This window comes from Anomaloglossus baeobatrachus, chromosome 7 (assembly GCF_048569485.1).
Source record: "Anomaloglossus baeobatrachus isolate aAnoBae1 chromosome 7, aAnoBae1.hap1, whole genome shotgun sequence".
In the NCBI taxonomy this organism is placed as follows: domain Eukaryota; kingdom Metazoa; phylum Chordata; class Amphibia; order Anura; family Aromobatidae; genus Anomaloglossus; species Anomaloglossus baeobatrachus.
The window spans coordinates 309,704,443-309,729,144 of record NC_134359.1 but is presented as its reverse complement, the minus strand read 5'-3'; the positions used below and the strand labels follow the sequence as shown (position 1 = coordinate 309,729,144).

The 24,702-nt window shown below is 49.7% G+C and overlaps 1 protein-coding gene across 1 annotated transcript in view; it reads left to right on the top strand.

Annotated features, from left to right (window-relative positions):
• The window catches only part of QPRT (quinolinate phosphoribosyltransferase), a 66,940-nt gene that overhangs the window by 31,912 nt on the left and 10,326 nt on the right, over positions 1 to 24,702 (top strand). Inside the window, exons 2-3 of the mRNA XM_075319911.1 lie at positions 1,606 to 1,880; positions 6,069 to 6,200. Of these exons, the coding sequence (XP_075176026.1) occupies positions 1,606 to 1,880; positions 6,069 to 6,200 (407 nt within the window). The remainder of the gene's footprint in view (positions 1 to 1,605; positions 1,881 to 6,068; positions 6,201 to 24,702) is intronic.

The following is a 24,702-nucleotide window of genomic DNA, read 5'->3' as shown; positions in this document are numbered from 1 at the left end:
TCCTGGCAGTCCAGACCCTCAGAAAGTATACCGCTAAGCACAGAGAGACCACAGGCTCCACACACTGACTACTGGCAGTCCAGACCCTCAGAAGGTCTACTGCTAAGCACAGAGTGACCACAGGCTCCACACACTGACTCCTGGCAGTCCAGACCCTCAGAAAGTCTACTGCTAAGCACAGAGAGACCACAGGCTCCACACACTGACTCCTGGCAGTCCAGACCCTCAGAAGGTATACCGCTAAGCACAGCGACCACAGGCTCCACACACTGACTCCTGGCAGTCCAGACCCTCAGAAAGTCTACTGCTAAGCACAGAGCGACCACAGGCTCCACACACTGACTCCTGGCAGTCCAGACCCTCAGAAAGTCTACTGCTAAGCACAGAGCGACCACAGGCTCCACACACTGACTCCTGGCAGTCCAGACCCTCAGAAACTCTACTGCTAAGCACAGAACGACCACAGGCTCTACACAATGACTCCTGGCAGTCCAGACCCTCAGAAAGTCTGCTGCTAAGCACAGAGCGACCACAGGCTCTACACACTGACTCCTGGCAGTCCAGACCCTCAGAAAGTCTACTGCTAAGCACAGAGCGATCACAGGCTCCACACACTGACTCCTGGCAGTCCAGACCCTCAGAAAGTCTACTGCTAAGCACAGAGCGACCACAGGCTCCACACACTGACTCCTGGCAGTCCAGACCCTCAGAAAGTCTACTGCTAAGCACAGAGAGACCACAGGCTCCACACACTGACTCCTGGCAGTCCAGACCCTCAGAAGGTCTACTGCTAAGCACAGAGCGACCACAGGCTCCACACACTGACTCCTGGCAGTCCAGACCCTCAGAAAGTCTACTGCTAAGCACAGCGACCACAGGCTCCACACACTGACTCCTGGCAGTCCAGACCCTCAGAAGGTCTACTGCTAAGCACAGAACGACCACAGGCTCTACACAATGACTCCTGGCAGTCCAGACCCTCAGAAGTACTCCAGCTTCCTACACACAGAGTGACTACAAGCTCCATACACTTGTCCTCCTAGCCAGTGTGTCTCCAGGCAAGTCTGCAGCTGGCTCTAACCACACATGGTTTGCAGATGGGGCCTCCAGGAACTAAACTGCTTTCAAGCACCCATAGACCATGTGACCAAACAGTCTCGTATATCAGACCTAACACACCCACGGGTGGAGGTATGTGAATAGCCAGAGCCTCCGAGCACTCTGACAACTCATACACCTGGCCCATAATATATCAACAAGACTTGTGGATCTACAAGTCCCCTAGTAAACATTTCAGGTTTTACATTGCAGAGGACCTCCTCCACTGCGATACATAGCGGCCATTTACAATATAGGTGGTCGCTACCTCTGTGTATACACATGAAGGTTCCCAGGCCGTCATGGAGGCTTTGCTGCATCCTGCAGGACTCACTGTTGTGCCTTTTATGATATTTTAGTGTTTTTGTAGGGGAACAATGATCTGAACTGATGGAAGGGCGACCCCTCAGAGGCCTCATCTATCAATGAGCAGGAAAAGTGTCTGTTACGTGTATCACTGTCTCTATTTTCTGGGTCTGGGCATTAACAATAGTCCCCATGTTCCAGGTCATCTGAATGATCTCCTACTGGCAGAACGCCCGGCGCTCAATGTCCTGTCCCGGGTCAGCGGTGTGGCCACACTGGCAAGACAGGTATCAGAGCGGGCTCGGGCAGCAGGCTGGAAGGGGCATGTGACAGGCACCCGAAAAACCACTCCTGGATTTCGCCTGCCGGAGAAGTATGGCCTACTGGTGGGAGGAGCTGGAACTCACCGCTATGGGATCGGCGACCTGATCATGCTGAAGGATAACCATATATGGGCAATGGGAGGAGTCAGAGAGGTGATGTTATACACAAGGACCGCCCTGCACCTAGTTGTGTCCGCCCACAGTATAGCAACTTATGCAGTGGATTCTCCACATAGATTTCACCCCTTGCACTGAGAAGGTGACATTCACATCACACACATTGAGATAGTGCTGCCCATTCCCCAGGAGGAGACTTCTGTCCTGCTGAGACTGACCCTAAATATCCCTAGTGTTTCCACCAAGTCTCCTCTCCATGGTGCAACCTCCTGAATGTCCCCAATGTTTCCACCCAAGTCTCCTCTCTATGGTGCAACCTCCAGAATGTCCCCAGTGTTCCACCAAGTCTCCTCTCCATGGTGCAACCTCCTGAATGTCCCCAATGTTTCCACCCAAGTCTCCTCTCTATGGTGCAACCTCCTGAATGTCCCCAATGTTTCACCAAGTCTCCTCTCCATGGTGCAACCTCCTGAATGTCTCCAGTGTTTCCACCCAAGTCTCCTCTCCATGGTGCAACCTCCAGAATGTCCCCAGTGTTCCACCAAGTCTCCTCTCCATGGTGCAACCTCCTGAATGTCCCAAGTGTTCCACCAAGTCTCCTCTCCATGGTGCAACCTCCTGAATGTCCCCAGTGTTTCCACCAAGTCTCCTCTCCATGGTGCAACCTCCAGAATGTCCCCAGTGTTCCACCAAATCTCCTCTCCATGGTGCAACCTCCTGAATGACTCCAGTGTTTCCACCCAAGTCTCCTCTCCATGGTGCAACCTCCTGAATGTCCCCAGTGTTCCACCAAGTCCACTCTCCATGGTGCAACCTCCTGAATGTCCCCAGTGTTCCACCAAGTCTCCTCTCCATGGTGCAACCTCCTGAATGTCCCCAATGTTTCCACCCAAGTCTCCTCTCTATGGTGCAACCTCCAGAATGTCCCCAGTGTTCCACCAAGTCCACTCTCCATGGTGCAACCTCCTGAATGTCTCCAGTGTTTCCACCCAAGTCTCCTCTCTATGGTGCAACCTCCTGAATGTCCCCAGTGTTTCCACCCAAGTCTCCTCTCTATGGTGCAACCTCCAGAATGTCCCCAGTGTTTCCACCCAAGTCTCCTCTCCATGGTGCAACCTCCTGAATGTCTCCAGTGTTTCCACCCAAGTCTCCTCTCCATGGTGCAACCTCCTGAATGTCCCAAGTGTTCCACCAAGTCCACTCTCCATGGTGCAACCTCCTGAATGTCTCCAGTGTTTCCACCCAAGTCTCCTCTCTATGGTGCAACCTCCTGAATGTCCCCAGTGTTTCCACCCAAGTCTCCTCTCCATGGTGCAACCTCCTGAATGTCCCCAGTGTTTCCACCAAGTCTCCTCTCCATGGTGCAACCTCCTGAATGTCTCCAGTGTTTCCACCCAAGTCTCCTCTCCATGGTGCAACCTCCTGAATGTCTCCAGTGTTTCCACCAAGTCTCCTCTCTATGGTGCAACCTCCAGAATGTCTCCAGTGTTTCCACCCAAGTCTCCTCTCTATGGTGCAACCTCCAGAATGTCTCCAGTGTTTCCACCCAAGTCTCCTCTCTATGGTGCAACCTCCAGAATGTCTCCAGTGTTTCCACCAAGTCTCCTCTCCATGGTGCAACCTCCTGAATGTCCCCAGTGTTTCCACCAAGTCTCCTCTCTATAGTGCAACCTCCAGAATGTCCCCAGTGTTCCACCAAGTCTCCTCTCTATGGTGCAACCTCCAGAATGTCCCCAGTGTTCCACCAAGTCTCCTCTCCATGGTGCAACCTCCTGAATGTCTCCAGTGTTTCCACCCAAGTCTCCTCTCTATGGTGCAACCTCCAGAATGTCCCCAGTGTTCCACCAAGTCTCCTCTCTATGGTGCAACCTCCAGAATGTCCCCAGTGTTCCACCAAGTCTCCTCTCCATGGTGCAACCTCCTGAATGTCTCCAGTGTTTCCACCCAAGTCTCCTCTCCATGGTGCAACCTCCTGAATGTCCCCAGTGTTCCACCAAGTCCACTCTCCATGGTGCAACCTCCTGAATGTCTCCAGTGTTTCCACCCAAGTCTCCTCTCTATGGTGCAACCTCCTGAATGTCCCCAATGTTTCCACCCAAGTCTCCTCTCTATGGTGCAACCTCCAGAATGTCCCCAGTGTTCCACCAAGTCTCCTCTCCATGGTGCAACCTCCTGAATATCCCCAGTGTTTCCACCAAGTCTCCTCTCCATGGTGCAACCTCCTGAATGTCCCCAGTGTTTCCACCAAGTCTCCTCTCCATGGTGCAACCTCCTGAATGTCCCCAGTGTTTCCACCAAGTCTCCTCTCCATGGTGCAACCTCCTGAATGTCCCCAGTGTTTCCACCCAAGTCTCCTCTCCATGGTGCAACCTCCTGAATATCCCCAGTGTTTCCACCAAGTCTCCTCTCCATGGTGCAAACTTCTGAATGTCCCCAGTGTTTCCACCAAGTCTCCTCTCCATGGTGCAACCTCCTGAATGTCCCCAATGTTTCCACCAAGTCTCCTCTCCATGGTGCAAACTTCTGAATGTCCCCAGTGTTTCCACCAAGTCTCCTCTCCATGGTGCAAACTTCTGAATGTCCCCAGTGTTTCCACCCAAGTCTCCTCTCCATGGTGCAACCTCCTGAATGTCCCCAGTGTTTCCACCCAAGTCTCTTCTCCATGGTGCAATCTCCTGAATGTCCCCAGTGTTTCCACCAAGTCTCCTCTCCATGGTGCAACCTCCTGAATGTCCCCAGTGTTTCCACCCAAGTCTCTTCTCCATGGTGCAACCTCCTGAATGTCCCCAATGTTTCCACCCAAGTCTCCTCTCCATGGTGCAACCTCCTGAATGTCCCCAGTGTTTCCACCCAAGTCTCTTCTCCATGGTGCAATCTCCTGAATGTCCCCAGTGTTTCCACCAAGTCTCCCCTCCATGGTGCAACCTCCTGAATGTCCCCAGTGTTTCCACCCAAGTCTCTTCTCCATGGTGCAACCTCCTGAATGTCCCCAATGTTTCCACCCAAGTCTCCTCTCTATGGTGCAACCTCCTGAATATCCCCAATGTTTCCACCAAGTCTCCTCCTCTCCATGGTGTAACCTCCTGAATGTCCCCAATGTTTCCACCCAAGTCTCCTCTACATGGTGCAACCTCCTGAATGTCCCCAGTGTTTCCACCCAAGTCTCTTCTCCATGGTGCAACCTCCTGAATGTCCCCAATGTTTCCACCCAAGTCTCCTCTCCATGGTGCAACCTCCTGAATATCCCCAGTGTTCCACCAAGTCTCCTCTCCATGGTGCAACCTCCTGAATGTCCCCAGTGTTTCCACCCAAGTCTCTTCTCCATGGTGCAACCTCCTGAATGTCCCCAGTGTTTCCACCCAAGTCTCCTCTCCATGGTGCAACCTCCTGAATGTCCCCAGTGTTTCCACCCAAGTCTCTTCTCCATGGTGCAACCTCCTGAATGTCCCCAATGTTTCCACCCAAGTCTCCTCTACATGGTGCAACCTCCTGAATGTCCCCAATGTTTCCACCCAAGTCTCCTCTCCATGGTGCAACCTCCTGAATGTCCCCAATGTTTCCACCCAAGTCTCCTCTCTATGGTGCAACCTCCTGAATGTCCCCAATGTTTCCACCAAGTCTCCTCTCCATGGTGCAACCTCCTGAATGTCCCCAGTGTTTCCACCAAGTCTCCTCTCCATGGTGCAACCTCCTGAATGTCCCCAATGTTTCCACCCAAGTCTCCTCTCTATGGTGCAACCTCCTGAATGTCCCCAATGTTTCCACCCAAGTCTCCTCTACATGGTGCAACCTCCTGAATATCCCCAGTGTTTCCACCCAAGTCTCCTCTCCATGGTGCAACCTCCTGAATGTCCCCAATGTTTCCACCCAAGTCTCCTCTACATGGTGCAACCTCCTCAATATCCCCAGTGTTTCCACCCAAGTCTCCTCTCCATGGTGCAACCTCCTGAATGTCCCCAGTGTTTCCACCCAAGTCTCTTCTCCATGGTGCAACCTCCTGAATGTCCCCAATGTTTCCACCCAAGTCTCCTCTACATGGTGCAACCTCCTGAATGTCCCAAATATTTCCACCCAAGTCTCTCTATGGTGCAACCTCCTGCAGCCACATACATAATGTGGCTCTCTCTGCCGATTTCCTTAGTCCTTCTGTATTATACTGTCCCAAGAGAGGATCACTATGTCCATCACCTCACATGGGCTCTACTGTTTGTGCTCCCATCCCAGGCTCTACACGCTGTCCACGCCCTGGCCGGACACACTCTGAAGGTGGAGGTCGAGTGCAGATCCGTGGAGGAAGCGTTAGAGGCTGCAGAGGCCGGAGCAGAAATCATTATGCTGGATAATTTCACCACTGAGGTACAATTGTATAAATGATCACACTGCATCCAATCCATGAGTACACCATGATCACACTGCATCCCAACAGTGAGGACACCATGATCACACTGCATCCAATCCACGAGTACACCATGATCATACTGCATCCCAACAGTGAGGACACCATGATCACACTGCATCCAATCCACGAGTACACCATGATCACACTGCATCCCAACAGTGAGGACACCATGATCACACTGCATCCCAACAGCAAGGACAACATGATCACACTGCATCCCAACAGTGAGGACAACATAATCACACTGCATCCCAACAGTGAGGACACCATGATCACACTGCATCCAATCCACGAGTACACCATGATCACACTGCATCCCAACAGTGAGGACACCATGATCACACTGCATCCAATCCACGAGTACACCATGATCACACTGCATCCCAACAGTGAGGACAACATAATCACACTGCATCCCAACAGTGAGGACAACATGATCACACTGCATCCCAACCACGAGTACAACATGATCACACTGCATCCCAACAGCGAGGAAAACATGATCACACTGCATCCCAACAGCGAGGACAACATGATCACACTGCATCCCAACAGCGAGGACAATATGATCACACTGCATCCCAACCACGAGTACAACATAATCACACTGCATCCCAACCACGAGGACAACATGATCACACTGCATCCCAACAGCGAGGACAACATGATCACACTGCATCCCAACAGTGAGGACAACATAATCACACTGCATCCCAACAGCAAGGACAACATAATCACACTGCATCCCAACAGCGAGGACAACATGATCACACTGCATCCCAACCACGAGGACAACATGATCACACTGCATCCCAACAGTGAGGACAACATAATCACACTGCATCCCAACAGCGAGGACAACATGATCACACTGCATCCCAACCACGAGGACAACATGATCACACTGCATCCCAACAGTGAGGACAACATGATCACACTACATCCCAACAGTGAGGACAACATAATCACACTGCATCCCAACAGCAAGGACAACATAATCACACTGCATCCCAACAGTGAGGACAACATAATCACACTGCATCCCAACAGCGAGGACAACATGATCACACTGCATCCCAACAGTGAGGACAACATGATCACACTGCATCCCAACCACGAGGACAACATGATCACACTACATCCCAACAGTGAGGACAACATAATCACACTGCATCCCAACAGCGAGGACAACATGATCACACTGCATCCCAACCACGAGGACAACATAATCACACTGCATCCCAACAGTGAGGACAACATAATCACACTGCATCCCAACAGCAAGGACAACATAATCACACTGCATCCCAACAGTGAGGACAACATAATCACACTGCATCCCAACAGCGAGGACAACATGATCACACTGCATCCCAACAGTGAGGACAACATGATCACACTGCATCCCAACCACGAGGACAACATGATCACACTGCATTCCAACAGTGAGGACAACATAATCACACTGCATCCCAACAGTGAGGACAACATAATCACACTGCATCCCAACAGTGAGGACAACATAATCACACTGCATCCCAACAGCGAGGACAATATGATCACACTGCATCCCAACAGCGAGGACAACATAATCACACTGCATCCCAACCACGAGGACAACATAATCACATTGCATCCCAACAGTGAGGACAACATAATCACACTGCATCCCAACAGTGAGGACAACATAATCACATTGCATCCCAACAGCGAGGACAACATGATCACACTGCATCCCAACAGTGAGGACAACATAATCACACTGCATCCCAACCACGAGGACAACATGATCACACTGCATCCCAACAGTGAGGACAACATAATCACACTGCATCCCAACAGCGAGGACAACATGATCACACTGCATCCCAACAGTGAGGACAACATGATCACACTGCATCCCAACAGTGAGGACAACATAATCACACTGCATCCCAACAGTGAGGACAACATGATCACACTGCATCCCAACAGTGAGGACAACATAATCACACTGCATCCCAACAGTGAGGACAACATGATCACACTGCATCCCAACAGTGAGGACAACATGATCACACTGCATCCCAACAGTGAGGACAACATAATCACACTGCATCCCAACAGTGAGGACAACATAATCACACTGCATCCCAACAGTGAGGACAACATAATCACACTGCATCCCAACAGCGAGGACAACATGATCACACTGCATCCCAACAGTGAGGACAACATGATCACACTGCATCCCAACAGTGAGGACAACATAATCACACTGCATCCCAACAGTGAGGACAACATGATCACACTGCATCCCAACAGTGAGGACAACATAATCACACTGCATCCCAACAGTGAGGACAACATGATCACACTGCATCCCAACAGTGAGGACAACATGATCACACTACATCCCAACAGTGAGGACAACATAATCACACTGCATCCCAACAGTGAGGACAACATAATCACACTGCATCCCAACAGTGAGGACAACATAATCACACTGCATCCCAACAGTGAGGACAACATGATCACACTGCATCCCAACAGTGAGGACAACATGATCACACTGCATCCCAACAGTGAGGACAACATAATCACACTGCATCCCAACAGGGAGGACAACATAATCACACTGCATCCCAACAGCGAGGACAACATGATCACACTGCATCCCAACAGTGAGGACAACATAATCACACTGCATCCCAACAGTGAGGACAACATAATCACACTGCATCCCAACAGTGAGGACAACATAATCACACTGCATCCCAACAGTGAGGACAACATAATCACACTGCATCCCAACAGTGAGGACAACATGATCACACTGCATCCCAACAGTGAGGACAACATGATCACACTGCATCCCAACAGTGAGGACAACATGATCACATTGCATCCCAACAGTGAGGACAACATAATCACACTGCATCCCAACAGTGAGGACAACATGATCACACTGCATCCCAACAGTGAGGACAACATGATCACACTGCATCCCAACAGTGAGGACAACATAATCACACTGCATCCCAACAGTGAGGACAACATGATCACACTGCATCCCAACAGTGAGGACAACATAATCACACTGCATCCCAACAGTGAGGACAACATAATCACACTGCATCCCAACAGTGAGGACAACATGATCACACTGCATCCCAACAGTGAGGACAACATGATCACACTGCATCCCAACAGTGAGGACAACATAATCACACTGCATCCCAACAGTGAGGACAACATAATCACACTGCATCCCAACAGTGAGGACAACATAATCACACTGCATCCCAACAGCGAGGACAACATGATCACACTGCATCCCAACAGTGAGGACAACATGATCACACTGCATCCCAACAGTGAGGACAACATAATCACACTGCATCCCAACAGTGAGGACAACATGATCACACTGCATCCCAACAGTGAGGACAACATAATCACACTGCATCCCAACAGTGAGGACAACATGATCACACTGCATCCCAACAGTGAGGACAACATGATCACACTGCATCCCAACAGTGAGGACAACATAATCACACTGCATCCCAACAGTGAGGACAACATAATCACACTGCATCCCAACAGTGAGGACAACATAATCACACTGCATCCCAACAGTGAGGACAACATAATCACACTGCATCCCAACAGCGAGGACAACATGATCACACTGCATCCCAACAGTGAGGACAACATAATCACACTGCATCCCAACAGTGAGGACAACATAATCACACTGCATCCCAACAGTGAGGACAACATAATCACACTGCATCCCAACAGTGAGGACAACATGATCACACTGCATCCCAACAGTGAGGACAACATGATCACACTGCATCCCAACAGTGAGGACAACATGATCACATTGCATCCCAACAGTGAGGACAACATAATCACACTGCATCCCAACAGTGAGGACAACATAATCACACTGCATCCCAACAGTGAGGACAACATAATCACACTGCATCCCAACAGTGAGGACAACATGATCACACTGCATCCCAACAGTGAGGACAACATGATCACACTGCATCCCAACAGTGAGGACAACATAATCACACTGCATCCCAACAGTGAGGACAACATGATCACACTGCATCCCAACAGTGAGGACAACATGATCACACTGCATCCCAACAGTGAGGACAACATAATCACACTGCATCCCAACAGTGAGGACAACATGATCACACTGCATCCCAACAGTGAGGACAACATAATCACACTGCATCCCAACAGTGAGGACAACATAATCACACTGCATCCCAACAGTGAGGACAACATAATCACACTGCATCCCAACAGTGAGGACAACGTGATCACACTGCATCCCAACAGTGAGGACAACATAATCACACTGCATCCCAACAGTGAGGACAACATGATCACACTGCATCCCAACAGTGAGGACAACATAATCACACTGCATCCCAACAGTGAGGACAACATAATCACACTGCATCCCAACAGTGAGGACAACATAATCACACTGCATCCCAACAGTGAGGACAACATAATCACACTGCATCCCAACAGTGAGGACAACATGATCACACTGCATCCCAACAGCAAGGACAACATAATCACACTGCATCCCAACAGTGAGGACAACATGATCACACTGCATCCCAACAGTGAGGACAACATGATCACACTGCATCCCAACAGTGAGGACAACATAATCACACTGCATCCCAACAGTGAGGACAACATAATCACACTGCATCCCAACAGTGAGGACAACATGATCACACTGCATCCCAACAGTGAGGACAACATAATCACACTGCATCCCAACAGTGAGGACAACATAATCACACTGCATCCCAACAGTGAGGACAACATAATCACACTGCATCCCAACAGTGAGGACAACATAATCACACTGCATCCCAACAGTGAGGACAACATGATCACACTGCATCCCAACAGTGAGGACAACATAATCACACTGCATCCCAACAGTGAGGACAACATAATCACACTGCATCCCAACAGTGAGGACAACATAATCACACTGCATCCCAACAGTGAGGACAACATAATCACACTGCATCCCAACAGTGAGGACAACATGATCACACTGCATCCCAACAGTGAGGACAACATGATCACACTGCATCCCAACAGTGAGGACAACATAATCACACTGCATCCCAACAGTGAGGACAACATGATCACACTGCATCCCAACAGTGAGGACAACATGATCACACTGCATCCCAACAGTGAGCACAACATAATCACACTGCATCCCAACAGTGAGGACAACATGATCACACTGCATCCCAACAGTGAGGACAACATAATCACACTGCATCCCAACAGTGAGGACAACATAATCACACTGCATCCCAACAGTGAGGACAACATGATCACACTGCATCCCAACAGTGAGGACAACATGATCACACTGCATCCCAACAGTGAGGACAACATAATCACACTGCATCCCAACAGTGAGGACAACATAATCACACTGCATCCCAACAGTGAGGACAACATAATCACACTGCATCCCAACAGCGAGGACAACATGATCACACTGCATCCCAACAGTGAGGACAACATGATCACACTGCATCCCAACAGTGAGGACAACATAATCACACTGCATCCCAACAGTGAGGACAACATAATCACACTGCATCCCAACAGTGAGGACAACATGATCACACTGCATCCCAACAGTGAGGACAACATGATCACACTGCATCCCAACAGTGAGGACAACATAATCACACTGCATCCCAACAGTGAGGACAACATGATCACACTGCATCCCAACAGTGAGGACAACATGATCACACTGCATCCCAACAGTGAGGACAACATAATCACACTGCATCCCAACAGTGAGGACAACATAATCACACTGCATCCCAACAGTGAGGACAACATAATCACACTGCATCCCAACAGTGAGGACAACATAATCACACTGCATCCCAACAGCGAGGACAACATGATCACACTGCATCCCAACAGTGAGGACAACATAATCACACTGCATCCCAACAGTGAGGACAACATAATCACACTGCATCCCAACAGTGAGGACAACATAATCACACTGCATCCCAACAGTGAGGACAACATGATCACACTGCATCCCAACAGTGAGGACAACATGATCACACTGCATCCCAACAGTGAGGACAACATGATCACATTGCATCCCAACAGTGAGGACAACATAATCACACTGCATCCCAACAGTGAGGACAACATAATCACACTGCATCCCAACAGTGAGGACAACATAATCACACTGCATCCCAACAGTGAGGACAACATGATCACACTGCATCCCAACAGTGAGGACAACATGATCACACTGCATCCCAACAGTGAGGACAACATAATCACACTGCATCCCAACAGTGAGGACAACATGATCACACTGCATCCCAACAGTGAGGACAACATGATCACACTGCATCCCAACAGTGAGGACAACATAATCACACTGCATCCCAACAGTGAGGACAACATGATCACACTGCATCCCAACAGTGAGGACAACATAATCACACTGCATCCCAACAGTGAGGACAACATAATCACACTGCATCCCAACAGTGAGGACAACATAATCACACTGCATCCCAACAGTGAGGACAACGTGATCACACTGCATCCCAACAGTGAGGACAACATAATCACACTGCATCCCAACAGTGAGGACAACATGATCACACTGCATCCCAACAGTGAGGACAACATAATCACACTGCATCCCAACAGTGAGGACAACATAATCACACTGCATCCCAACAGTGAGGACAACATAATCACACTGCATCCCAACAGTGAGGACAACATAATCACACTGCATCCCAACAGTGAGGACAACATGATCACACTGCATCCCAACAGCAAGGACAACATAATCACACTGCATCCCAACAGTGAGGACAACATGATCACACTGCATCCCAACAGTGAGGACAACATGATCACACTGCATCCCAACAGTGAGGACAACATAATCACACTGCATCCCAACAGTGAGGACAACATAATCACACTGCATCCCAACAGTGAGGACAACATGATCACACTGCATCCCAACAGTGAGGACAACATAATCACACTGCATCCCAACAGTGAGGACAACATAATCACACTGCATCCCAACAGTGAGGACAACATAATCACACTGCATCCCAACAGTGAGGACAACATAATCACACTGCATCCCAACAGTGAGGACAACATGATCACACTGCATCCCAACAGTGAGGACAACATAATCACACTGCATCCCAACAGTGAGGACAACATAATCACACTGCATCCCAACAGTGAGGACAACATAATCACACTGCATCCCAACAGTGAGGACAACATAATCACACTGCATCCCAACAGTGAGGACAACATGATCACACTGCATCCCAACAGTGAGGACAACATGATCACACTGCATCCCAACAGTGAGGACAACATAATCACACTGCATCCCAACAGTGAGGACAACATGATCACACTGCATCCCAACAGTGAGGACAACATGATCACACTGCATCCCAACAGTGAGGACAACATAATCACACTGCATCCCAACAGTGAGGACAACATGATCACACTGCATCCCAACAGTGAGGACAACATAATCACACTGCATCCCAACAGTGAGGACAACATAATCACACTGCATCCCAACAGTGAGGACAACATAATCACACTGCATCCCAACAGTGAGGACAACATAATCACACTGCATCCCAACAGTGAGGACAACATGATCACACTGCATCCCAACAGTGAGGACAACATGATCACACTGCATCCCAACAGTGAGGACAACATGATCACACTGCATCCCAACAGTGAGGACAACATAATCACACTGCATCCCAACAGTGAGGACAACATGATCACACTGCATCCCAACAGTGAGGACAACATGATCACACTGCATCCCAACAGTGAGGACAACATAATCACACTGCATCCCAACAGTGAGGACAACATGATCACACTGCATCCCAACAGTGAGGACAACATAATCACACTGCATCCCAACAGTGAGGACAACATAATCACACTGCATCCCAACAGTGAGGACAACATGATCACACTGCATCCCAACAGTGAGGACAACATGATCACACTGCATCCCAACAGTGAGGACAACATAATCACACTGCATCCCAACAGTGAGGACAACATAATCACACTGCATCCCAACAGTGAGGACAACATAGTCACACTGCATCCCAACAGCGAGGACAACATGATCACACTGCATCCCAACAGTGAGGACAACATGATCACACTGCATCCCAACAGTGAGGACAACATAATCACACTGCATCCCAACAGTGAGGACAACATAATCACACTGCATCCCAACAGTGAGGACAACATGATCACACTGCATCCCAACAGTGAGGACAACATGATCACACTGCATCCCAACAGTGAGGACAACATAATCACACTGCATCCCAACAGTGAGGACAACATGATCACACTGCATCCCAACAGTGAGGACAACATGATCACACTGCATCCCAACAGTGAGGACAACATAATCACACTGCATCCCAACAGTGAGGACAACATAATCACACTGCATCCCAACAGTGAGGACAACATAATCACACTGCATCCCAACAGTGAGGACAACATAATCACACTGCATCCCAACAGCGAGGACAACATGATCACACTGCATCCCAACAGTGAGGACAACATAATCACACTGCATCCCAACAGTGAGGACAACATAATCACACTGCATCCCAACAGTGAGGACAACATAATCACACTGCATCCCAACAGTGAGGACAACATGATCACACTGCATCCCAACAGTGAGGACAACATGATCACACTGCATCCCAACAGTGAGGACAACATGATCACATTGCATCCCAACAGTGAGGACAACATAATCACACTGCATCCCAACAGTGAGGACAACATAATCACACTGCATCCCAACAGTGAGGACAACATAATCACACTGCATCCCAACAGTGAGGACAACATGATCACACTGCATCCCAACAGTGAGGACAACATGATCACACTGCATCCCAACAGTGAGGACAACATAATCACACTGCATCCCAACAGTGAGGACAACATGATCACACTGCATCCCAACAGTGAGGACAACATGATCACACTGCATCCCAACAGTGAGGACAACATAATCACACTGCATCCCAACAGTGAGGACAACATGATCACACTGCATCCCAACAGTGAGGACAACATAATCACACTGCATCCCAACAGTGAGGACAACATAATCACACTGCATCCCAACAGTGAGGACAACATAATCACACTGCATCCCAACAGTGAGGACAACGTGATCACACTGCATCCCAACAGTGAGGACAACATAATCACACTGCATCCCAACAGTGAGGACAACATGATCACACTGCATCCCAACAGTGAGGACAACATAATCACACTGCATCCCAACAGTGAGGACAACATAATCACACTGCATCCCAACAGTGAGGACAACATAATCACACTGCATCCCAACAGTGAGGACAACATAATCACACTGCATCCCAACAGTGAGGACAACATGATCACACTGCATCCCAACAGCAAGGACAACATAATCACACTGCATCCCAACAGTGAGGACAACATGATCACACTGCATCCCAACAGTGAGGACAACATGATCACACTGCATCCCAACAGTGAGGACAACATAATCACACTGCATCCCAACAGTGAGGACAACATGATCACACTGCATCCCAACAGTGAGGACAACATGATCACACTGCATCCCAACAGTGAGGACAACATGATCACACTGCATCCCAACAGTGAGGACAACATGATCACACTGCATCCCAACAGTGAGGACAACATAATCACACTGCATCCCAACAGTGAGGAAACATGATCACACTGCATCCCAACAGTGAGGACAACATAATCACACTGCATCCCAACAGTGAGGACAACATAATCACACTGCATCCCAACAGTGAGGACAACATAGTCACACTGCATCCCAACAGTGAGGACAACATAATCACACTGCATCCCAACAGTGAGGACAACATGATCACACTGCATCCCAACAGCAAGGACAACATAATCACACTGCATCCCAACAGTGAGGACAACATGATCACACTGCATCCCAACAGTGAGGACAACATGATCACACTGCATCCCAACAGTGAGGACAACATAATCACACTGCATCCCAACAGTGAGGACAACATAATCACACTGCATCCCAACAGTGAGGACAACATAATCACACTGCATCCCAACAGTGAGGACAACATGATCACACTGCATCCCAACAGTGAGGACAACATAATCACACTGCATCCCAACAGTGAGGACAACATAATCACACTGCATCCCAACAGTGAGGACAACATAATCACACTGCATCCCAACAGTGAGGACAACATAATCACACTGCATCCCAACAGTGAGGACAACATAATCACACTGCATCTCAACAGTGAGGACAACATAATCACACTGCATCCCAACAGTGAGGACAACATAATCACACTGCATCCCAACAGTGAGGACAACATGATCACACTGCATCCCAACAGTGAGGACAACATAATCACACTGCATCCCAACAGTGAGGACAACATAATCACACTGCATCCCAACAGTGAGGACAACATGATCACACTGCATCCCAACAGTGAGGACAACATAATCACACTGCATCCCAACAGTGAGGACAACATAATCACACTGCATCCCAACAGTGAGGACAACATGATCACACTGCATCCCAACAGTGAGGACAACATAATCACACTGCATCCCAACAGTGAGGACAACATAATCACACTGCATCCCAACAGTGAGGACAACATAATCACACTGCATCCCAACAGTGAGGACAACATAATCACACTGCATCCCAACAGTGAGGACAACATGATCACACTGCATCCCAACAGTGAGGACAACATGATCACACTGCATCCCAACAGTGAGGACAACATAATCACACTGCATCCCAACAGTGAGGACAACATGATCACACTGCATCCCAACAGTGAGGACAACATAATCACACTGCATCCCAACAGTGAGGACAACATAATCACACTGCATCCCAACAGTGAGGACAACATAATCACACTGCATCCCAACAGTGAGGACAACATAATCACACTGCATCCCAACAGTGAGGACAACATGATCACACTGCATCCCAACAGTGAGGACAACATGATCACACTGCATCCCAACAGTGAGGACAACATAATCACACTGCATCCCAACAGTGAGGACAACATGATCACACTGCATCCCAACAGTGAGGACAACATGATCACACTGCATCCCAACAGTGAGGACAACATAATCACACTGCATCCCAACAGTGAGGACAACATGATCACACTGCATCCCAACAGTGAGGACAACATAATCACACTGCATCCCAACAGTGAGGACAACATAATCACACTGCATCCCAACAGTGAGGACAACATGATCACACTGCATCCCAACAGTGAGGACAACATGATCACACTGCATCCCAACAGTGAGGACAACATAATCACACTGCATCCCAACAGTGAGGACAACATAATCACACTGCATCCCAACAGTGAGGACAACATAGTCACACTGCATCCCAACAGCGAGGACAACATGATCACACTGCATCCCAACAGTGAGGACAACATGATCACACTGCATCCCAACAGTGAGGACAACATAATCACACTGCATCCCAACAGTGAGGACAACATAATCACACTGCATCCCAACAGTGAGGACAACATGATCACACTGCATCCCAACAGTGAGGACAACATGATCACACTGCATCCCAACAGTGAGGACAACATAATCACACTGCATCCCAACAGTGAGGACAACATGATCACACTGCATCCCAACAGTGAGGACAACATGATCACACTGCATCCCAACAGTGAGGACAACATAATCACACTGCATCCCAACAGTGAGGACAACATAATCACACTGCATCCCAACAGTGAGGACAACATAATCACACTGCATCCCAACAGTGAGGACAACATAATCACACTGCATCCCAACAGCGAGGACAACATGATCACACTGCATCCCAACAGTGAGGACAACATAATCACACTGCATCCCAACAGTGAGGACAACATAATCACACTGCATCCCAACAGTGAGGACAACATAATCACACTGCATCCCAACAGTGAGGACAACATGATCACACTGCATCCCAACAGTGAGGACAACATGATCACACTGCATCCCAACAGTGAGGACAACATGATCACATTGCATCCCAACAGTGAGGACAACATAATCACACTGCATCCCAACAGTGAGGACAACATAATCACACTGCATCCCAACAGTGAGGACAACATAATCACACTGCATCCCAACAGTGAGGACAACATGATCACACTGCATCCCAACAGTGAGGACAACATGATCACACTGCATCCCAACAGTGAGGACAACATAATCACACTGCATCCCAACAGTGAGGACAACATGATCACACTGCATCCCAACAGTGAGGACAACATGATCACACTGCATCCCAACAGTGAGGACAACATAATCACACTGCATCCCAACAGTGAGGACAACATGATCACACTGCATCCCAACAGTGAGGACAACATAATCACACTGCATCCCAACAGTGAGGACAACATAATCACACTGCATCCCAACAGTGAGGACAACATAATCACACTGCATCCCAACAGTGAGGACAACGTGATCACACTGCATCCCAACAGTGAGGACAACATAATCACACTGCATCCCAACAGTGAGGACAACATGATCACACTGCATCCCAACAGTGAGGACAACATAATCACACTGCATCCCAACAGTGAGGACAACATAATCACACTGCATCCCAACAGTGAGGACAACATAATCACACTGCATCCCAACAGTGAGGACAACATAATCACACTGCATCCCAACAGTGAGGACAACATGATCACACTGCATCCCAACAGCAAGGACAACATAATCACACTGCATCCCAACAGTGAGGACAACATGATCACACTGCATCCCAACAGTGAGGACAACATGATCACACTGCATCCCAACAGTGAGGACAACATAATCACACTGCATCCCAACAGTGAGGACAACATGATCACACTGCATCCCAACAGTGAGGACAACATGATCACACTGCATCCCAACAGTGAGGACAACATGATCACACTGCATCCCAACAGTGAGGACAACATGATCACACTGCATCCCAACAGTGAGGACAACATAATCACACTGCATCCCAACAGTGAGGAAACATGATCACACTGCATCCCAACAGTGAGGACAACATAATCACACTGCATCCCAACAGTGAGGACAACATAATCACACTGCATCCCAACAGTGAGGACAACATAGTCACACTGCATCCCAACAGTGAGGACAACATAATCACACTGCATCCCAACAGTGAGGACAACATGATCACACTGCATCCCAACAGCAAGGACAACATAATCACACTGCATCCCAACAGTGAGGACAACATGATCACACTGCATCCCAACAGTGAGGACAACATGATCACACTGCATCCCAACAGTGAGGACAACATAATCACACTGCATCCCAACAGTGAGGACAACATAATCACACTGCATCCCAACAGTGAGGACAACATAATCACACTGCATCCCAACAGTGAGGACAACATGATCACACTGCATCCCAACAGTGAGGACAACATAATCACACTGCATCCCAACAGTGAGGACAACATAATCACACTGCATCCCAACAGTGAGGACAACATAATCACACTGCATCCCAACAGTGAGGACAACATAATCACACTGCATCCCAACAGTGAGGACAACATAATCACACTGCATCTCAACAGTGAGGACAACATAATCACACTGCATCCCAACAGTGAGGACAACATAATCACACTGCATCCCAACAGTGAGGACAACATGATCACACTGCATCCCAACAGTGAGGACAACATAATCACACTGCATCCCAACAGTGAGGACAACATAATCACACTGCATCCCAACAGTGAGGACAACATGATCACACTGCATCCCAACAGTGAGGACAACATAATCACACTGCATCCCAACAGTGAGGACAACATAATCACACTGCATCCCAACAGTGAGGACAACATGATCACACTGCATCCCAACAGTGAGGACAACATAATCACACTGCATCCCAACAGTGAGGACAACATAATCACACTGCATCCCAACAGTGAGGACAACATAATCACACTGCATCCCAACAGTGAGGACAACATAATCACACTGCATCCCAACAGTGAGGACAACATAATCACACTGCATCCCAACAGTGAGGACAACATGATCACACTGCATCCCAACAGTGAGGACAACATAATCACACTGCATCCCAACAGTGAGGACAACATAATCACACTGCATCCCAACAGTGAGGACAACATAATCACACTGCATCCCAACAGTGAGGACAACATAATCACACTGCATCCCAACAGTGAGGACAACATAATCACACTGCATCTCAACAGTGAGGACAACATAATCACACTGCATCCCAACAGTGAGGACAACATAATCACACTGCATCCCAACAGTGAGGACAACATGATCACACTGCATCCCAACAGTGAGGACAACATAATCACACTGCATCCCAACAGTGAGGACAACATAATCACACTGCATCCCAACAGTGAGGACAACATGATCACACTGCATCCCAACAGTGAGGACAACATGATCACACTGCATCCCAACAGTGAGGACAACATAATCACACTGCATCCCAACAGTGAGGACAACATGATCACACTGCATCCCAACAGTGAGGACAACATGATCACACTGCATCCCAACAGTGAGGACAACATGATCACACTGCATCCCAACAGTGAGGACAACATAATCACACTGCATCCCAACAGTGAGGACAACATAATCACACTGCATCCCAACAGTGAGGACAACATAATCACACTGCATCCCAACAGTGAGGACAACATAGTTACATAGTTACTTAGGTTGAAAAAAGCCCTAGGTCCATCAGTTCCTCTTCCTCCACCAGTTCTACATTTAGTCACTAAGTCATTTATAACCAACAATGTTGTGTAGTGAGGAATCCTCCGCCTGTTATAAAGCTGTTATAGTATCGGCCATTACTACCTCTTGTGGTCGCATTCCACAGTCTGACTGCTCTAACTGTAAAGAACCCTTTCCTGTTCAGCTGCCGGAATCTCTTCTCTTCCCCCGCAGTGAGTGCCCCTGGTCCTTAGTACTGTCTTTGGAAGAAATAAGTCATGTGCCAGTCCTTTATATTGACCACACATGTATTTATACATAGAAATGAGATCTCCTCTGAGACGTCTTTTTCCACCTCTTATCATACGGGTGGCCTCCATTCCTCATCATACGGGCGGCCTTTATTACTCATCATACGGGCGGCCTCCATTACTCATCATACGGGCGGCCTCCATTACTCATCATACGGGTGGCCTCCATTACTCATCATACGGGCGGCCTCCATTACTCATCATACGGGCGGCCTCCATTACTCATCATACGGGCGGCCTCCATTACTCATCATACGGGCGGCCTCCATTACTCATCATACGGGCGGCCTCCATTACTCATCATACGGGTGGCCTCCATTCCTCATCATACGGGCGGCCTTTATTACTCATCATACGGGCGGCCTCCATTACTCATCATACGGACGGCCTCCATTACTCATCATACGGGCGGCCTCCATTACTCATCATACGGGCGGCCTCCATTACTCATCATACGGGCGGCCTCCATTACTCATCATACGGGCGGCCTCCATTACTCATCATACGGGCGGCCTCCATTATTCATCACACGGGCGGCCTCCATTACTCATCACACGGGCGGCCTCCATTACTCATCACACGGGCGGCCTCCATTACTCATCATACGGGCGGCCTCCATTACTCATCATACGGGCGGCCTCCATTACTCATCATACGGGCGGCCTCCATTACTCATCATACGGGCGGCCTCCATTACTCATCATACGGGCGGCCTCCATTACTCATCACACGGGCGGCCTCCATTACTCTTCATATGGGCAGCCTCCATTCCTCATCATACGGGCGGCCTCCATTCCTCATCATACGGGCGGCCTCCATTACTCATCATACGGGCGGCCTCCATTCCTCATCACACGGGCGGCCTCCATTACTCATCATACGGACGGCCTCCATTCCTTGTAATAGTCTAGTTGCTACCTTTGAACTGACTCTACCTTCTGAATGTCCTTTTTAAAATTTGGAGCCCAAAACTGAATCCCATATTCCAGATGTGGCCTTACAAGTGATTTATAGAGGGGGAACAATACGCTGGGATCACAGGATCTAATCTCTCTTTTTATACACCTTAGCATCTTGTTTGCTTTAGCAGCTGCTGCCTGACATTGAGTGCTGCTGCTCAGCTTATTTGTAATGAGAATACCCCGCTCTCTCCTGTTCTGTATCCGGAGGTTACTTCCATGTAATGTATACGCAGTTATAGGATTACTCCGTCCTCGGTGCATTACTTTACATTTATCACCATCTCCTCTGTCCAGTGTCTGCCCATTCTGACATCTTATCCAGATCTTTTTGTAATATTATACTATCCAGGTCAGTTTTTAATATCCTACATAGTTTGGTGTCATCAGCAAAGACTGACACTGTACTATCAATCCCATCCACAAGGTCATTAATAAAGAGAGTAAAAAGAATCGGTCCAAGCACAGATCCCTGCGGTCCCCACTGCTCCCAGTACAGATCCCTGCGGCCCCCACTGCTCCCAGTACAGATCCCTGCGGCCCCCACTGCTCCCAGTACAGATCCCTGCGGCCCCCACTGCTCCCAGTACAGATCCCTGCAGTCCTCACTGCTCCCAGTACAGATCCCTGTGGCCCCCACTGCTCCCAGTACAGATCCCTGCGGCCCCCACTGCTCCCAGTACAGATCCCTGCGGCCCCCTCTGCTCCCAGTACAGATCCCTGCGGCCCCCACTGCTCCCAGTACAGATCCCTGCGGCCCCCACTGCTCCCAGTACAGATCCCTGCGGTCCCCACTGCTCCCAGTACAGATCCCTGCGGTCCCCACTGCTCCCAGTACAGATCCCTGCGGCCCCCACTGCTCCCAGTACAGATCCCTGCGGCCCCCACTGCTCCCAGTACAGATCCCTGCGGCCCCCACTGCTCCCAGTACAGATCCCTGCAGCCCCCACTGCTCCCAGTACAGATCCCTGCAGCCCCCACTGCTCACAGTACAGATCCCTGCGGCCCCCACTGCTCCCAGTACAGATCCCTGCGGTCCCCACTGCTCCCAGTATAGATCCCTGCGGCCCCCACTGCTCCCAGTACAGATCCCTGCGACCCCCACTGCTCCCAGTACAGATCCCTGCGGTCCCCACTGCTCCCAGTACAGATCCCTGCGGCCCCCACTGCTCCCAGTACAGGTCCCTGCGGCCCCCACTGCTCCCAGTACAGATCCCTGCGGTCCCCACTGCTCCCAATATAGATCCCTGCGGTCCCCACTGCTCCCAGTACAGATCCCTGCGGCCCCCACTGATCCCAGTACAGATCCCTGCGGTCCCCACTGCTCCCAGTACAGATCCCTGCTGACCCCACTGCTCCAGTACAGATCCCTGTGGCCCCCACTGCTCCCAGTACAGATCCCTGAGGCCCCCACTGCTCCCAGTACAGATCCCTGCAGTCCCCACTACTCCCAGTACAGATCTCTGCAGCCCCCACTGCTCCCAGCACAGATCCCTGCGGCCCCCACTGCTCCCAGTACAGATCCCTGCGGCCCCCACTGCTCCCAGTACAGATCCCTGCGGACCCCACTGCTCCCAGTACAGATCCTTGCGGTCCCCACTGCTCCCAGTACAGATCCCTGGGGCCCCCACTGCTCCCAGTACAGATCCTTGCGGCCCCCACTGCTCCCAGTACAGATCCCCGCGGCCCCCACTGCTCCCAGTACAGATCCCTGCGGCCCCCACTGCTCCCAGTACAGATCCCTGCGGCCCCCACTGCTCCCAGTACAGATCCCTGCAGTCCCCACTGCTCCCAGTACAGATCCCTGCAGCCCCCACTGCTCCCAGTACAGATCCCTGCGGCCCCCACTGGTCCCAGTACAGATCCCCGCAGCCCCCACTGCTCCCAGTACAGATCCCTGAGGTCCCCACTGCTCCCAGTACAGATCCCTGCGGTCCCCACTGCTCCTAGTACAGATCCCTGCGGCCCCCACTGCTCCCAGTACAGATCCCAGCAGCCCCCACTGCTCCCAGTACAGATCCCTGCGGCCCCCACTGCTCCCAGTACAGATCCCTGCGGTCCCCACTGCTCCCAGTACAGATCCCTGCTGACCCCACTGCTCCCAGTACAGATCCCTGCGGCCCCCACTGCTCCCAGTACAGATCCCTGCGGCCC